The sequence below is a fragment of the Perna viridis genome, chromosome 2 (genome assembly GCF_037379345.1).
Source record: "Perna viridis isolate PV_CMFRI_1.1 ecotype Kerala chromosome 2, ASM3737934v1, whole genome shotgun sequence".
Lineage (NCBI taxonomy): Eukaryota > Metazoa > Mollusca > Bivalvia > Mytilida > Mytilidae > Perna > Perna viridis.
Window position 1 is genome coordinate 11,581,164 of NC_142446.1, and position 17,851 is coordinate 11,599,014.

At 31.4% G+C, this 17,851-nt stretch overlaps 1 protein-coding gene across 1 annotated transcript in view; it reads right to left on the reverse strand.

Moving 5' to 3' along the window:
* Positions 1-17,851, reverse strand: part of LOC148623632 (dynein axonemal heavy chain 6-like) — a 115,513-nt gene that overhangs the window by 91,431 nt on the left and 6,231 nt on the right. The window contains exons 3-16 of the mRNA XM_088565584.1: positions 16,239-16,393; positions 15,037-15,179; positions 14,081-14,395; positions 13,501-13,521; positions 11,983-12,119; positions 11,678-11,845; positions 11,259-11,374; positions 9,381-9,443; positions 8,758-9,025; positions 7,853-8,015; positions 6,177-6,361; positions 5,662-5,700; positions 1,398-1,460; positions 261-325 (exon numbers count right to left, since the gene is read on the reverse strand). Coding sequence (XP_088421710.1) covers positions 261-325; positions 1,398-1,460; positions 5,662-5,700; positions 6,177-6,361; positions 7,853-8,015; positions 8,758-9,025; positions 9,381-9,443; positions 11,259-11,374; positions 11,678-11,845; positions 11,983-12,119; positions 13,501-13,521; positions 14,081-14,395; positions 15,037-15,179; positions 16,239-16,393 — 1,901 coding nt within the window. The remainder of the gene's footprint in view (positions 1-260; positions 326-1,397; positions 1,461-5,661; positions 5,701-6,176; positions 6,362-7,852; positions 8,016-8,757; positions 9,026-9,380; positions 9,444-11,258; positions 11,375-11,677; positions 11,846-11,982; positions 12,120-13,500; positions 13,522-14,080; positions 14,396-15,036; positions 15,180-16,238; positions 16,394-17,851) is intronic.

Here is a 17,851-nt window from a genome sequence, read left to right on the forward strand (position 1 = left end):
GAACCATTCATGGAAGTTAGAAACATACATTAATCTTGAATCTGGCAAACTAGGCAAGTCAGCATTGCCTCATCCTGACTGAGCCATTCCTCAGTGTTAGAAACATATTTTTACCTTGAATCTGGCAAACTAGGCAAGTAAGCATTGCCTCATCCTGACTGAGCCATTTCTCAGATTTACCTTGAGTCTGGCAAAATAGGCAAGTAAGCACTGCCTCATCCTGACTGAACCATACCTCAGTTTTAAAACCATTTATTTACCTTGAGTCTGGCAAACTAGGCAAGTAAGCACTGCTTCGTCCTGACTGAGAGCCTATATCTATGTCCTGTAAATACAGAATGTTATTGGTATTAAAGAATATTTTATGTTTATGTTACAGTTTAGAGTCTAGTATATTGATTGTCAGTTTATTTTGCTTCCATAACATCATCACCAAAATACTGTATGTCTCCATTTATTATCAAAAATGATCCACCTACTACATGTCCAATTTTACATACTCAAATGACATTTACATAAATATCTAAGAATAGAAACTTATCCATATTCTATTTTGATTCATCAGTTGAAAAAAAAACCATTTGTTACTGCTTCACACATCTTTTAAAAACATTGTTAGTCATAAACAATAAATATGGCAATGTATACAAACAAGTGCTTGTAAATTAATGATATTATATTTGAGAAACCTTGGAGAGTAATGCTGCAACATGAATTTCTTGGTTATATTGAAGCAAAAAGATATTTATTGGAAAAAGCAAAGAGGTAAATAAAAGTAAAAAACATTGAAAAAAACCTGAAAAACATGCAAAAATTCATCAATGTTTTTTGAAGAATAGGATACAGTGCTGAAAATTAAAAAGAATATAAACAAAACAGGAACAAGCAAAATTATTTGAAAAGAAAACAGATACAGCAGCTTCTGTTATCATTCAAAGCTTACTGTACTTAAAAAAATGAATAATAATAAAATCAAACACAGGCAGAACATGTCTCACAGTAAATGGAGTTAGGCTTATCAATCGACGCTAAAACACAAAGACAGAGTAAAAGGTTAACAAGACTGCTTAAACACACAGGACAAACTACAAATGTACTCTTCTTTAAATTAAGATCCTTTATATTAAAAGAGATGAGAGGTTACTCCTTGAAACATGTTAAGTTAGGAATAAATATCACAAAAATGTTTGGATACCTAGTAGGTCCTGGGAAGAAAAATATTAAATGTAATTTACAACAAGGATAGAACTGATATATACTGAAACCTAATAAGAAACTTATTTGCCTTTGATTGGGGTATCAACATAAAGCAGATAAATAAGGAAGCTGAAACGAAATAACCACATATAAATATTAGGATAAGCTGTATGTAGCAGGGTTAAGCTTTGTAGACAAACCTTATTCCTCATAGGAACCTCATCATCTGAGGAACTATCCTCTTCTGATACATAAGACGATGCCTGGTGTAAAACACATACATATATGTGTAAAATCTGTACAGTTTGTTATATTCGGTAAACAATAACCACAACCAGACAAAAATAGTGTACATACAATTTCGTTAACTAAAAGATAAGTGAATACTTTCTTGTGAAACCGACAGTAATAATGGTTCTAGTCTATAATGTAGTCTATCACTTGCTTCAAAATTTGTATCTGTTTATCACAGTTTGATAGATATATCATGATTTATTTACATAAGTTAAGGAAGTCAAAAATTGGAAATGTATCAAAATTAGCTTTCAATCTTATTCATGTATACATGTATATAGTGCTGTAAAAAAAAAGTTTGATGAAAATAGTTCTTCATTTAAAATAGCACTGTTTCAGACCTACAGATATATAAAATTGATGAAAGATGAATGGCTACATATGATCAGGAAACTCTCTACAACCATGGAGTATGGCTATTAAAGTGAGTGAAGGTTCAGTAACTTCTTACATATGCAATGGATGCATTCTAGCATATTAAAGTCCTAAAATGCCAATAGCACTTTTCTCTAAGTTACTCAACTATTTTTTAGAACTTAGAAAGTATTAATTTTTTCGTAAGTTGTTAAGATGTACAAAATAGTATGCTTTGACCAAAGAAATAAATCAAACGGTATATTAGTTTTTTTTTAAATATACCTGTAACCATTCATAAAACTATGACCTGATATTAAAACTATTCTACTGCTATAAAATACCAGAAAGCACATACCAGGTTCATTCTTAATCACAGAGTACAAATTGCACTTATTAAATGTAGATACAGTTATACTTCATCATATGGCATGTAGGTTTGTTCCAGGGGTGAATTAAGCAGAGGTTTTGATCCAGAAATTTATAAGATGAGGCAGAATTTTTTTTAAATTTTGCACATAATTAACTCAACTTGTCACAAAAGTTTTGTTCCAATCTTTAAAACCCTATCCCCTTCTGGATACACCTTTTTGTCCGACACACATGACAAAAGGTGCATACAATCTAAATGTTATTTCATTGCCATACCGGTATTCAGACTGAAGTATGTTTGATCTGTTAAGTCACTTAATTTACAATTAATGCAGATACTTCTCAAAGCAATAATTGTCACAGTGCTGTAGACTGTGTTGTACCTAGAAACCAAGAAATAAACAAAATTTGAGTTCTTTTTTTTTTTTTGGTGTATGCCCAAATTGAATGAATGAAAGAAAAGAAGTATTTTAAATTTATAAATTATCAAAGTTTCGATGTCAAAATGCAAAATCATTTTCTGATGTTACTAACTTAAAAACAGGATATTTCAGTCCTGAGTTTGAAAATGGATTAGACAATGGACTACCACTTGTATTGAATATCAAAGAGCATATATAAAGTAGGACACTTTTATCTGTTTTATTATTCATTAAAAGAGCACTAAGTCAGTAGGAGATCACTTTAATTAAACATTAAAAGAGCACTAACCACTTTTATTAAACATTAAAAGAGCACTAAGTCAGCAGGTTACCACTTTAATAACTAGTATAACCAGCACTCCACTCCATTTAGTTTAGTTTCACACTTTTGGCTAAGGATGAAAAATGACATTAATGGAAACTTGTGGTTGCTATAGTGATTAAAAATGAAGAATCTATTGTTGATAAAACATTTTCTGAAAAAAGGGGACTTTTAAAAGTATTTTGCAATGTTTCATATATTGTCAATGTTGAAGGGACTTTTTTTCAATGACAATTCGACTTCATTATGAAAGTGAAAGTAAGTAAATTTTTTACCATTTGATAAGTGGATTACAAAGTGAAATAGCTAAAAATCTAACTGGCGATGCCCGTATGAGGAAGGGGTTTTCCAGGGAAAAAGTTTTGACAGTTTCAGGGCATGAAATAAAAACTTAAGATATTTTGTGGGAAATTTGATATTTTTTAACATGATTTTGTCAACTTTTTTGCAAACTTTGGCATATTTTTGCATGGTTTCTATGGTAACCCTATTTGTTGTGGGTACATTTTTTCCAGAAAATATTTACTGCATTCTGAAGGCCTTGGCTTGAGCTATTTCTAGATATATAGATTTACAGATGCTTGACAATTTTTTAAAGTGATAAATGCTATAAAGCATCAGATTACAAGACCAAAATTAGGCAGTTCTACAATACTGTGGAGTGCTGGCTATAGTTGCTGTAAGAATATATCTGTATGAATTTGTTTTAACTCCCAATTCAGTGATTAAATATAATGTCACAAATATTATTTGTTATTTTATTCTTGATTAAATCTAATGGCTTTTCAGACTATTGGACCATCTGACTTTAGAACGTTTGGCCTACCAGACCTTCACACTAGTGAACCTACAGACTGCTGGACTTAGACTATCAAACCTACAGATTTCCAGACCTTTATACTATTGAACCTACGGACTACTAGACTGTCACTGCTGAACATACAGACTACTGAACCTTAGGATTATCTTACCTTTCAGAATAATAGGAAGACACTATAAAAGTGTTGCCTTCCTCACAGGTTAATATCAAGGATGCTTTTGTGCATTACTATAATTGTGAAACTTTGTAGAAAGTAGTCTGATATGTCACCCTTACCATATGCATATCTATTTTTGGAAAATAAATAAAACCCTACATCTCATGAGCATAAAATATCCCAGCTATGTAGACAAAATTTTTAAAAATAATTTTATAATTTTCTATGTGTAAACACATATATATTCCTGATAAATAGCATCACCTTCAAGGAGGCCAGACACTTTTTTCTTTTTTTCTTTTTTTTTTTTTTTTTTTTAGAAATATTGTATTTTTTTCTTTTTTTAAAAAAAAAATTGTATATTTCATTATTTGGCCTATCTGAATACCAAACAAAAAATCAATGACAAAACTGTTATTTTATAATATTAATCTTAAATTTTATAACAAAAATGGTCTCATTGCTATGCACTTAAAATTATCTGACAGAATAAATAAAAACCTAAAGGATTAAAGATATGTTTATAATCACTAATATTATTTATAAAAATTTGCTACTTTAGAATATTTTCTCAAACAAGAGGCTCCCAGGAGCCTGAATCGCTCACCTTGTTAAATTTTTGCCTTTAAAAGGGAATAACTCTAACAAGGAGTTATCCGACAATTTTTTCTCATAGAAGACTTTGGTAGGACTTATCATAAAGTTTCATTCTTTCTATTATAGTTTTCAAGATATAGGCTGAAAACTGCTAAAAACATATTTTTTTTGCCTTTCAAGGGCAACAGTTCTAACAAGGATTCATCCAAAAACTTTAATCCCCACAAACTTTTGTAGACTATATCATCAGGAACATTTCAGCAACTGAAAGTATCATTCTTTCTATCATAGTTTTCAAGATATTGGCTGAAAACTGTAAAAAAAAAAATCATTTTTACCCTCAAGGGCAATAACTCTTACAAGAAGTTGTTAATGACAACGGACGATGACAAAGACAAAAACAATGATGACAGACACCAAGTGATGGCAATAGCTCACACAGCCTTTGGCCAGAGGAGCTAAAAATGGTATCTGTAGAAGCATTATGCAAAGTTTCATTACTGTATCTTATATATTTTAAACAAAAACAAAAGTAACCTGATAAGTAACATCCTATATATTGACCAGTTTGATGGAACTGTCATGGTTTCATCATATGTTGTATCATCATTGAAGTGGATATTTAAGCAAAATAAATATGCAACATAATTTATGCTCAGATTTCAAGCTGTGAAAAACTATTTGAAACAGGCATTCAAGAATATGTGTTATATGTTGTTCTTAGAAGTCTAAAAAAAAACCCAATTATTTCAATATGATCTCAATGTTGTTTTATCTGTTATAAATCTGTAAATGAAGTGTCCCAGTTATGATCAGCTATTTTTCTGCTGTGTGTTAGAAGTGTAATAACTACCACAGAAATGTGCTATTATAGGAGAGGTTTATAATGGAGGTTTGTCTTGTCTGACTGACATACACATATTATTTAAGTTTGGTCCAGAAACAACAGAACTACAAGGAACTTATATGTCCATATTTTAATTGGAATGTCAATAAATAACACCAAATACTTTTTAAATATGACACAATGTAACAATGGGTTCTCTTGTTGGTCAGTGAGACAAGTAATGGTAGAATAAGACCCTAACAAGGGGAGATAATAAGTTGTAGGATCTTTAACACTCACCTGATCTGAATCAGAGAATTTCCTTACATGTTTTCTAAACTGATTTTAACATCACTTAATAAATACACTTTGTTAACAAATAGTGACATATTAATCACTGAAACTGAATACTGAAGTATTTTTTTTTATTGTAGAACTAATCAGAAATCTGCCATTGAATGTATTACAGTTCATTATACTTAAACACTACAAACCACAAACTACCTACACAAAACTACATCTACATATAGTATTTTGCTTTTTTAAAACATTTTGCTTGGTCCAAGCAGAAACACACTTCTAAATCTGGCTTAAAGATAAAATGATCACTAAAAACTTTCTCTAATGCTATTAACATTGGGTTATAATAACCCCAGAAAAAAACACTAAAAAAAGCACAAGCAAAACATTTTTTGACACATTAAATATTCATTTCTTCAATCAAAGACAACTTTGACACATTAAAAGTTCATTTCTTTAATGAAAGACAAATTTGACACAAATTTGACACAAATTTAGACTAAATTAACATGTACCTTCTCCTCATCTTCATCAGTCACATAATACGATGTGGACAAATGATCCAGTAGTAACCTCATTGAAGTCACAACAAGTCGACGTAACATCTCCAAGAAAAGATAGTCAACAGATTTTAAAAATGCTGCTAGTCGAGCCAGAATTTTTCTCCATTCCGCAATCTGTGCATACAATGGTTTTGAACCTAGATAAAAGGCAAAATATCAAGGAAAATAAGCTTAGGTTTAATTACACAAGGTATAAAATTTGGAACAAGAGGCTCCCAGGAGCCTGAATCGCTCAACTGGTTGGATTTTGCCTTTCAAGGTCAATAAATTTAACAAGCAGTTGTCAACAGTTTTGACTCAAGAAAACTTTGGTAGGATTAATCATAAGGATCAATTCACTAATCAAAAGTTTCTTTCTATCTACCATAGTTTTCAAGATATTGGCTGAAAACTGTAAAAAAAAAAATGTCATTTTTACCCTTAAGGGCAATAACTCTTATAAGGAGTCGTCTGACAACTTTGATCCCTGGAGACTTTTGAAGGCCTTATAATAAGGATCATTCCAGCAATAAAAAGAATTTGGCTAGACCTAATGGTTTTGGAGATATATGCGAAAAACTACTGTCTGACCCCTATATTCTATTTTTAGTAATGGCGGCCATGTTTTTCGATGGATCAAAAATCCAAACACTAGTTCTATGCAGGATACCTCAAGGAATATTCATGCCAAGTTTGGTTCTAATTGATTAAGTAGTGTCAAAGGAGAAGATTTTTGAAAGAAATAACATTTAAAATAGCAAAATAACGTCGAAAAAGGGCAATAACTCCAACATGGTCAAATGGATTAAAACAAAAATTTGACCACAGATAGATCTTATTATGCTGAACACTTTTAGTCAGTCAAAAATCTGCTAAACCTAACGATTTTGGAGATATATGCAAAAAACTGCTGTCTGACCCTTATGTTCTATTTTTAGTAATGGCAGCCATCTTTTTCGACAGATCAAAAATCCCCACATCAGTTCTATACAGGATACCCAAAGGAACATTCATAACAAGTTTGGTTCCAATTGATCAAGTAGTGTTAGAGGAGAAGATTTTTGAAAGAAATAACATTAAGAACGGCAAAAAAATGTAGAAAATGGGCAATAACTCCAACATGGTTTAATGGATTAAAACGAAAATTTTACCACAGATAGATCTTATCATGCTGAACACTTTTAGCCCCTCACCAAAATTTGACTAAAACTAACAGTTTTGGAGATATATACAAAAAACTACTGTCTGACTCTTATCCTCCATTTTTAGTAATGACAGCCATATTTTTTGACAGATTGAGATCCCCACATCAGTTCTATGCAGGACACCCTAAGGAACATTCATACTAAATTAGGTTCTAATTTGTCAAGTAGTGTCAGAGAAAAAGTTTTGAAAAATTGTTAACAACTGACGACAACGAGGACGATGACGACAATGTCTGACCCAAGTGATGGCAATAGCTCACATGGCCTTTGGCAAGGTGAGCTAAAAAGTGAAAAAAATACAAACAGGATTGAAAAACTGCAATCTGATTTTAAGTGTTTGAAAACAATTCTAGTTCAAAGTATGCAAATGACAAATAAGTACATTTTACACTGCCAATACTTACCAGTATAAATATAAAACAAAATTGTTCAACCATAACTTACTTTTTTCTTCTTTCTTCTTCTCTTCAAGAGATTTGATACCAAACTTTTTCTGGAGTTTGGCCTTACTGTCTAGTTTTTTAGGCTCTTGTGGTGCTTGAATGTGAACTTTTTTTGTTCCCTCTGCTCGTATACCATGAGTTATTCCTTCCATCTCCGCTACAGTCTTCACAAAATTATCAAAGGAACAGTATAAGAATGCAATAAATATCAGTAATATTAATTTCCACTATTTCTAAAAAATCTAAATTTTATTTTCTTAGTAACAAAGTAATGGAAATTGGAGGCTATAGAGAGCCTGACTCTGGTAAAAAAATCATTCTGGGGCTTTCAAAGGCAAATTATTCATATAAAGAGCTGCAACTTCAAGCCATAGTACCATAACTTTGTCATAAGGCTCATTTTACCAATTGAAAGTTTCTTTTTATCTATTTGAGACTTCAAGCTATCAGCTAAAACCACAAAAATCCTCATTTTTTGGTATTTTAAGCGAAATGACTTTAATAAGGACAGGATTTGTCATAGAACTATGAACAAATAGAGAAATTATAAATCTCATCAGGTAATGAAGGATGTCCCATTTTTTTCCAGAATCATTTTTTAAATATATATAGAAATTGGTGACTTGACCCCTGTGGTGTAATAGTAGTAATTGTAGCAGAGTATTATAGTCAAAACCATTTTAAATTAGATGCGCCAATGATGCTAGTGTCCAAATTTTGGGATAATCCACTGAGTAACTTCAGAGGAGAAAATTTTAACAATGACAGATGATGACAAAGAAAAGTGATGGCAATTACTCGTGTGGACCCAAAGGAGAGCAAAAAAAAACTAGCGAATTTGATATTATTTGTAACCAAGTACATATTAAAACAGATTGAGAAAACTACCTATAACTATCAACTTACAGCACATGATTCCCATACAATATCAATAATTTTATTTCTTAATGTCTGTAGTTGATCAACAGCATTCTGAGCCTGATTAGCCTGTATTAACTTGAATTCCTCTAAAGTAAGAGTAGCAGTTTTGTCCAATACAACCAGACATATACCACTATCAGCATCACCTAAACCATCTCTACTACTGCTGGCAGCCTCCAATAAACTCCTAACATGTATCAAACACCCCTGTAGAACTTCATTGGCTACAAATAACTGTTTATACATGGTATTTCTGCAAAGTAAAATGTTATTTGATTAAAATTACTGTCCTCAAAGAAAAAAATAAACGACAATTTTTGTTTACAAGTAAAAGACAGTGAAGACATTTATTGTGTTCAATCAGACTTTTTTATTTTTTCCATAAGTTTATTAAGCAAACTCTGAATATTTAAATGTTCTTTATAAAGAAATAATTAAAAAATCATATAACAAATGAAACAACACATCTATCACGAAAACTTAAAGATACATGAGAATCACAGACTTAACCAAATGAAAACAGGCATCTAGGAAATATTTTCTACTGGTGGAGAGGGACATTCAAGGTTTTGAATGTGTCTAAATACACTAGTTCACAAGATACATACTTGCTACCCGACTTCTTCTGTAATCTAACGTTCCTTTTCCACTGTTTAAAAGTCTTCCATTTTCTGAAAAATAAAATATAGAACATATAGTGCAGCCTACATAGGTACTATAGTAAAGCCTATATAGGTACTACAAAACAGCCTACAAAAGTACTACAATACAACCTACATAGGTACTATAGTAAAGCCTACATAGGTACTACAAAAAAAAACCTACATAAGTACTACAATACAGCCTACATAGGTACTACAGTAAAGACTACATAGGTATTACAATACAGACTACATAGGTACTACAATACAGCCTACATTGGTACTACAATATAGCCTACATAGGTACTATAGTAAAGTCTACATAGGTACTACAATACAGCCTACATAGGTACTATAGTAAAGCCTACATAAGTACTATAATAAAGCCTACATAGGTACTACAAAACAGCCTACATAAGTACTACAATACAGCTTACATAGGTAATATAGTAAAGCCTACATAGGTACTACAATACAGCCTACATATGTACTACAATACTGCCTACATATGTACTATAGTAAAGCTTACATAGGTACTACAATACAGCCTACATAGGTACTACAATACAGCCTACATTGGTACTACAATACAGCCTACACAGGTACTACAATACTGCCTACATATGTACTATAGTAAAGCCTACATATGTACTATAGTAAAGCCTATATAGGTAATATAGTAAAGCCTACATAGGTACTATAGTAAAACCTACATATGTACTATAGTAAAGCCTACATAGGTAATATAGTAAAGCCTACATAGGTACTATAGTAAAACCTACATATGTACTATAGTAAAGCCTACATAGGTACTACAATACTGCCTACATAGGTACTATAGTAAAATATCATCATTTGCAACTGGTTTACTCTTCATAATGACACCTTTTGATGTTCCTGCTTTTAAACATCCCCTATCTAGGACTTGTAAAGGGCTTATGCCAGTGATTTATCAGCAATTTCTTTTTGGCTAATTTGACTTGAAAGCCTTACAGCAACAAAAAACAAAAACAAAAAATAGACCATTTTTTGTGTGGTTGGCTACCAAAAAGAAATCCTCCAGTCAGTCCCTGAAGGGGAGTGCTTTAAAGCTTTGGTAAATAGCCTAAAAATTGTTCAATAGCTACAATTCATGAAATTAGCAGGTTTCTAACCCTACCATTTAATACTAATAGACTGACATAAGGATCAACTGATAAACAATAGAAACAACAGGCTGACTGACTGACATAAAAATTATCTGATAAACAATAGAACAACAGGCTGACTGAAAGACATAATGATCAACTGATAAACAATGGAACAATCAGACTGACTGACATACATAAGGATCAACTGATAAACAATGGAACCAACAGGCTGACTGACTGACATGAGGATCAACTTATAAACAATAGAACCAATTGGCTGACTTACTGACTGACAAAAGGATCCATTGATAAACAAAAAACCAACAGGCTGATTGACTGACATAAGAATCAACTGATAAACAATAGAACCAACAGCCTGACTGACTGTTATAATATAAACCAAGTGTTAATGAATTAAAAAAGAATTTATAAATTTAACTCTCATCTCAGATTTTCTTTGTAGAAGTTTAATGTTCTATTTAGTCATACAGCAGTACCAGCTGACAAGTAATTATCTTGTAAAACAAATTCAGTAAGAATTTGTTTCATGTTTTCAGTAGAATTTTCCCAAGCCATTAACAGTTTAGCCACCAGTTATCAAATGAATTCATTTATGGTGATATTTTATTTATCTTGATAACAGTCTAGATAACTGCATACAGAAATTTGAAAATACTACATATTATGATCAAGTATTCACAATGATAGTACCAACCTAAACTGTACAAATACAGGTAGCTGATGAATCATATAAAACAATCTTCTCTCCCACAACCACCACAATACTGGAGTATTACTGGATTCTTCTAGTCCATCCATCTTCTGAGTACACTGACATAATATAAACAAGTCATGAATTCATTAATCAAATATGTTGATAACACAGTTCAATTTTTTAAAACCTTGGTATATGAAAGCAATTTCTGAAAGTATTGCTAATAGAAATACTGGCAACAATAGAACGATGCATTGTGAACCTTTACTGAAGTAATGACACACCTGTATTAATTAAACAGGAAGTGGATTTGCCCAGATATTATTAACAGATTCATCTTCAGTAATGAGTGGTTTACATTATTTCTGCATTTAAGATGATAAAATTAAGATTTTAATATCATTGTTCAAATATCTTACCCTGGTGACATAGGAAGCACTTATTGTCCAGTAAACTGGCTGACATCGTGCTTCATTTGCTGAAACAACCTGTAAGTCATATGGCATGTAGCGGGCTCTCTTATTTCTCCTGTCTCTTGGTAAACAGTAAAGGAATTCACCATCATCCTGCATTATCTTCTTCTGGACCTGTACAAAATATGACTCATTATCTAACAAACCCAACCTCAGAAAATTTGTGAATAACTTTTATCATACATGTATTTTCTTCCTTAAAAAACTAACCCTATTTCAGTTTAGCAGTTGACAGTTATTATATGACATACCTGTATGTCTTCTGGTATATCAGATATGCTCTCCATATCCTTCCTACAACCTGGACCATGTCTAGGAAGCTCAGTGTGCCAACCAATACTACTCCTCAGTTTTTGTATGTTATAAAGGACATCATCGTTCTCGGGAACTAAAATCCAAAATACTATTTGTTATATACCAATATACATGACTTCATTGTTCCTGTAAAATATTCCTCGATATCTTATTGATATTCCACTAATAAAATGCAGATTTTTAACATAAAACAATACGAACTCACTTTGATCATGCAGCATAAAAGATTTGATTAAGTTTATAGATTTGGTATCAATGGCCATCATTGGAAGTAGACATCAAAGAGGCCATTGTAGGACACATCTTTAAATCAATCACATTCCTTTTGATATTTTATTTTCATCTTACTGCAATCTTATTCAATTCATTGTGTTTTTCTGCTTTCTGAATGGTCCATCAGAAGTCAGTAAGTTTTCAAAAAGTTAATGCCTAATAAAAATGACATTGAATGCTGCAAGTTTAAGGCTTCTCATTAATTTGAATTTTAATAACCACATTTTTCATGGAATGTATCTACACAACTTATAAGCATTTCTGTACTTTTTAATGTACAAGTTTATAAATAATTAGTTAAAAGTAAGTAAGTTTATAAACATAAATATGAGGGTTGTGATATAAAAATAATTTTACGACAAATCGTTCAAAAAATTTAATAAGACCAAAGAAAAATAATTTCTTGGTTCAAGGTCCTATCTCATTTCTTTTAATTTTACCTCATTACCAATTCTTACTGCAATGCCCATAGAATGAAAACAAAAACAAACCCCACTTTTTTCTCTGGCTATGAACAATGTAAAAAATACCACCAACACTTTCTGATGCATAAAAAATATAACAAATGTCTCTCTTCTTCATTAACCAGTGATACTGTTTACCTCAAAATATCTCTGAAATAAGGCTATTTCTAATAAAAACTATTTCTCAACTTTTCAAAAAATGGCTAAAAAATTATTCCATGCAATATCAATTGTTTCTGAAGAAGAATTTACAGGGCTGGATATAGTTTTTCCATTGACTGCATAGAACATAACTTTTCCTGCTTTCTCTTTTAAATTCAAGAATTATGAATTTGAGGTGTTTTACCATAATTTCAAATTTTCCCATTTCAAAAAAATGTCTCATATTTAAGGATCAAAAGAGAATGGGGTAGTTTTGAAATAGACCAACAATATCACTGTCAATCCTCATAAATTATGACTTGAGAACCAAGAAGTTAACTTTGAAAGTCCTAATTTCATGCAAAGACAAAACAGTATGAGTTTTTCACAGTGTAAGATTTTATTACTTTTAAAGCAGATAAGGCAGAAAGTAAATTATTTAATAAAAAAAAAAACAATTTGATTTTCCTTATCTAAAATACATTTAAAAGATGATAAATTTACACCCATGAAAATAACCCATGACAGAATATACAGCATGCAGTTATCATGTAACATTATAGAGTGACTGCTTACCATCATCCATTTCTGTACCATCTATTAAACATTAGATAAGTTATTAGTATCATTGTTTAATATAAGGCTGTTGGTTACTAGCTGTATCACAGGGTATCTTATGCATTAGGGCAAGCCTGAGATACCCTGGGAAAAACAGTTGCCTAATAATCTGTTTATCAGTAATTCATAGGTAATATTCTAGTTCCTTTTTTGTATGTTAAAAAAATACAAAAATCTAAATTTCATCTTTAAAAAAATATTTTCATATGGCTTTTGTCAGATTGATCCAATAGCTTTGTGATACTGTTCATATGCTGCCAAAGTGACTCAAATTTACTATGACATAACAAATTTTCATTGTTTTTTTTGTTTTATTATTATTATTTTTTTTTTTTTGGGGGGGGGGAGATTCCTTCTCAATTTGTCAAGTATGCCTACTAATAAACTGACATGCTATTTTTCAAAAATATCAAGAGGTTGTTAAGATATTATGATGTTTCTGGCCATGTATCTTTAAAAAGTAACTCTTCAGGAAGTTTATTTTACCAATGTTTCATACAACATAAGCAAGGTTATGAAATAAATCATTTATACAAACCGGTATCATCATATTTATTTTTCTTTAAATAGTTCAGTACAACATTCGACTCTTTTTTCCTTGCTGAATCTTTTCTCTCTGCTCTGGAACCAGAAGTAGTACTTGAAACAGGCCTTCCTTTCATTGGTTGTGTGTCAATAATCGGGATCTCATCAGGAAAATCCTTATTTATAATTTCATCATCATCATCATCTTTAGCTACTGAGAAAGGTGACTTGGTTGGAGACTCATTCACACTTGCTGCAAGCTCTATTGATGATGGTTTCAATTCACCATCCATACCTGAATCTATTCTCTGTGATGAATGTGGACTAGCTGATGGAAGATAAAAATATGAACATTTCAGACTATCATTTTTTTTTTTTTTTTTGGGGGGGGGGTGTAAATAAAATGTTATAAAGAGGAAAGTTTTTATAAATTAGAAAATTCGAAAATGGGAAAAGCAAAAGTTTTCCCTAAAACTTATGTCATACTGTGATCTTCAAGACGTAAAAACTTACAGGAGTCAAGATTTTAATAAGGAATAATTCTGTACTAATGAAAGATGATAATTGTAGAGTGTGCAAAAGAAATAGTAAAACTCACTCAAGAACACCCCCTGCTCTCCATCTTAGTAATCATATCGTCAAAATACATACCCCCTGCTCCCCACCGTAGTAATCATATGGTCAAGATACATACCCCTGCTCCCCACTGTAGTAATCATATGGTCAAAATACATACTCATTGCTCCCCACCTAAGTAATCATATGGTCAAGATATATACCCCCTGCTCCCCACCGTAGTAATCATATGGTCAAAATATATACCCACTGCTCCCCACCGTAGTAATCATATGGTCAAAATATATACCCACTGCTCCCCACCGTAGTAATCATATGGTCGAGATAAAAGCGTAGTCAAACAGAAAATGATGTTACTTCAGTCTGAAATAATTTTTTTCAATAAGACATTACCAGATTTGACACCAGTAGTACTCATCTCAGGACCCATTATTTCAGCCAGTTCAGCTAAGACTTCTATCTCCTCTTTATCTTCTTCTCCATCCTCCATTGTCATAGGTGTCACTGGGATAGGTTTAGGTGCTGGTTTATGGAGCCTTCAGGAATAAGCGTTGATAATGAAAACATTGCAAGGAAGTTTGGGCAAAAGAAAAATACAGTAAAATATCATAGTACTCATTTAAAAATTGCCATAACTTTAACAATGTATCAACTTAAGAATTAGCATAAAATTCTGCTTATAATCTCAAGTTGAAGTTTTATTCAGGTCACTTTGATGCCAATAGGTTTAATACAAAATTTGGATGTAAGTTTAATTTGTCATTTTTTCCTATTTGTTTCATTTGGAAGGTCACACAAAATACATATAACAAATGAGAACTGCAACTAAATGTATATTTAATTATTGTATGATTGTATGATTAATTGTAGTTCCTCCATAAGAAAAAGTCAACCGCATAAAAAGTTGGGATTTCTAGTACATAAAACCAGATTCATTTCATTATGTAGAATATGTATTTGGATATTTACATTCATACATTTCACAAGTATATTGGCATAAACTCTTGATCACACAATTACTTAACATGTATTAAAAAGCAACAATGTAATGTTTTTTTTTCATTCTTTTAAACTTAGCTATCAATATACATTATCCATTTGAAAATACAAAACGTAATTCATAATTAAAGTTCTGTCTAATCTCATAGAATCAGCATTGTCAAATGAGACACAAGAATTTCCAGGCAAAATTCTTGCAAATGCAAGAGTTTAACTAAAAAAAGTAAAATTCCTTTAATCCTTTGGCTTTACTATGATCAAAGTTTAAATCTAAATATCAATAGAGCTGATTTCCTTTTCCCATGTTAATTACATGTACTTAATGATATTATTTAAATCAAGAATATAAGATAAGAGAAACTTTACATGTATATCACTGAAAATGATTTAAGTTGGTTGTTTACTACACTATACATGTATTTTGCAGCACTGTTTTATAATTCATTTTCCACTTGTGAAAGAGATGAGTGCAATATCTAGAGTGTGCTACAAATGTCATATGCTGTCCCAGAGTCAAGAAATTACTTTGAATATACTTTATTCCAAAGAACAAAGGGAAAAAGCTTATCATTATCTCCAAAATAATTAGTACTTACATTCCAACTGTAAGTAATGTTTTATCATCTGTTTTCTGGTTTTTAGCTTTAATTTGATGTTGTCTTTTTTCATAATCTCTTTTAAACATTGTAGTCCTAAAACTTGAGGGAATCTGTTCTGATTTTCCAGATGGTGGTCGAGGTCCCATTGAATTCTATACAAAATGAGAAAAAGAACTTAATTATTGGTCCAAATAAATTCATTCACTCAATTAGTACCACAGAATTCTTTATATTTACTGGTACATTAAATGTTTATTGCATTAAAGCAGTAGAAAAAAAAAGAATGTGTTTATACGATTATATCCCTAACTTCTTATATTCAAAGGACCATTGAACAGGAGGTGGATGTGGCAGTCAGTTAAAAGTCCCACTCAAAATACCATCAACCATACTGAAGCTTCATACTAGATTTCAAAGCTTTCCAATGAATTTTCCAATCAATTTCAAATTATTGCCATATTGGATTGGTAATATCTGAGCAACAAAAAATCATGATACCTTAAACATAACAGCAAACAGAAAGTTAAGGCATGAGCAAGCTAAATAATTTAACATACAATCCATGAAGCCAAATTTCAAATCGTTCACATGAAGTCATGATAAAGTTTAAGCACACAAAAAATTGTGAAATACTAAAAAGCAACAAAAGTGTTGTTGCAATTATAAGGAAGTAGATAAAGAGCTGAAAAACACCCTAAACCCATCAAGCTGAAAAGCTGATATACCCTACAATGCATCAAGCCCCAAAAGCTGATATACCCAAAAACCAATCAAGCTGAAAAGTTGATAAACCCTACAATCCATCAAGTTTTAAAAGCTGATACACCCTACAACACATCAAGCTGAAAAGCTGATAAACCATACAACCCATCAAGCTGAGAAGTAGATATTCTACAATCCATCAAGCTCAAAAGCTGATACACCCTACAATCCATTACAATAAAAAACTGATACACCCTACAACACATCAAGCTGGAAAGTTTATACATCATATAAACCATCAAGCTGAAAAGCAGATACATCCTATAACCCATCAAGCTGAAAAGCTGATACACCCTATAATCCATCAAGCTAAAAAAGCTGAAGCTTCATATCAAACTTAAAATCTGCCTTATGTTGGGTTGCCCAGATTCTTGTGAAGAAATTTTATGGGATATACATATGAACTGACACTTTAAGACAGGGGCATAAAAAAAACAAATTTGCATTAGCATGACAATGAATGCAGGGGAGACAAAAAAATAGTCATATAATTACATAAGTTAATATTTTCTAAAAAGCCATATAACCATTTACTTAGTATGTTGACACTGAGAGTCTTTAGTATATAGAGTTTTGTAAATAATATGAATGACATGATTGATTTCATTCTCAGTGTGTGTGGGTGCCCAGAGTTATTTTTTTAATTTCTTTATGCAAGTAATTCTTTGTGCGACAATGGAAGTAGACATGGGAATTATCTATAATTTGTTGAAGATTATCTGTTAGTAATAACAAAAAATGAAGTTGATAAATTCACCTTGGTCAAAAATTTGTAGTCAGTCAACAATATTGATTTGATGAGTTAATATCTGATATGCCACCAATGAACTTACTTTGTGACCTTCAAA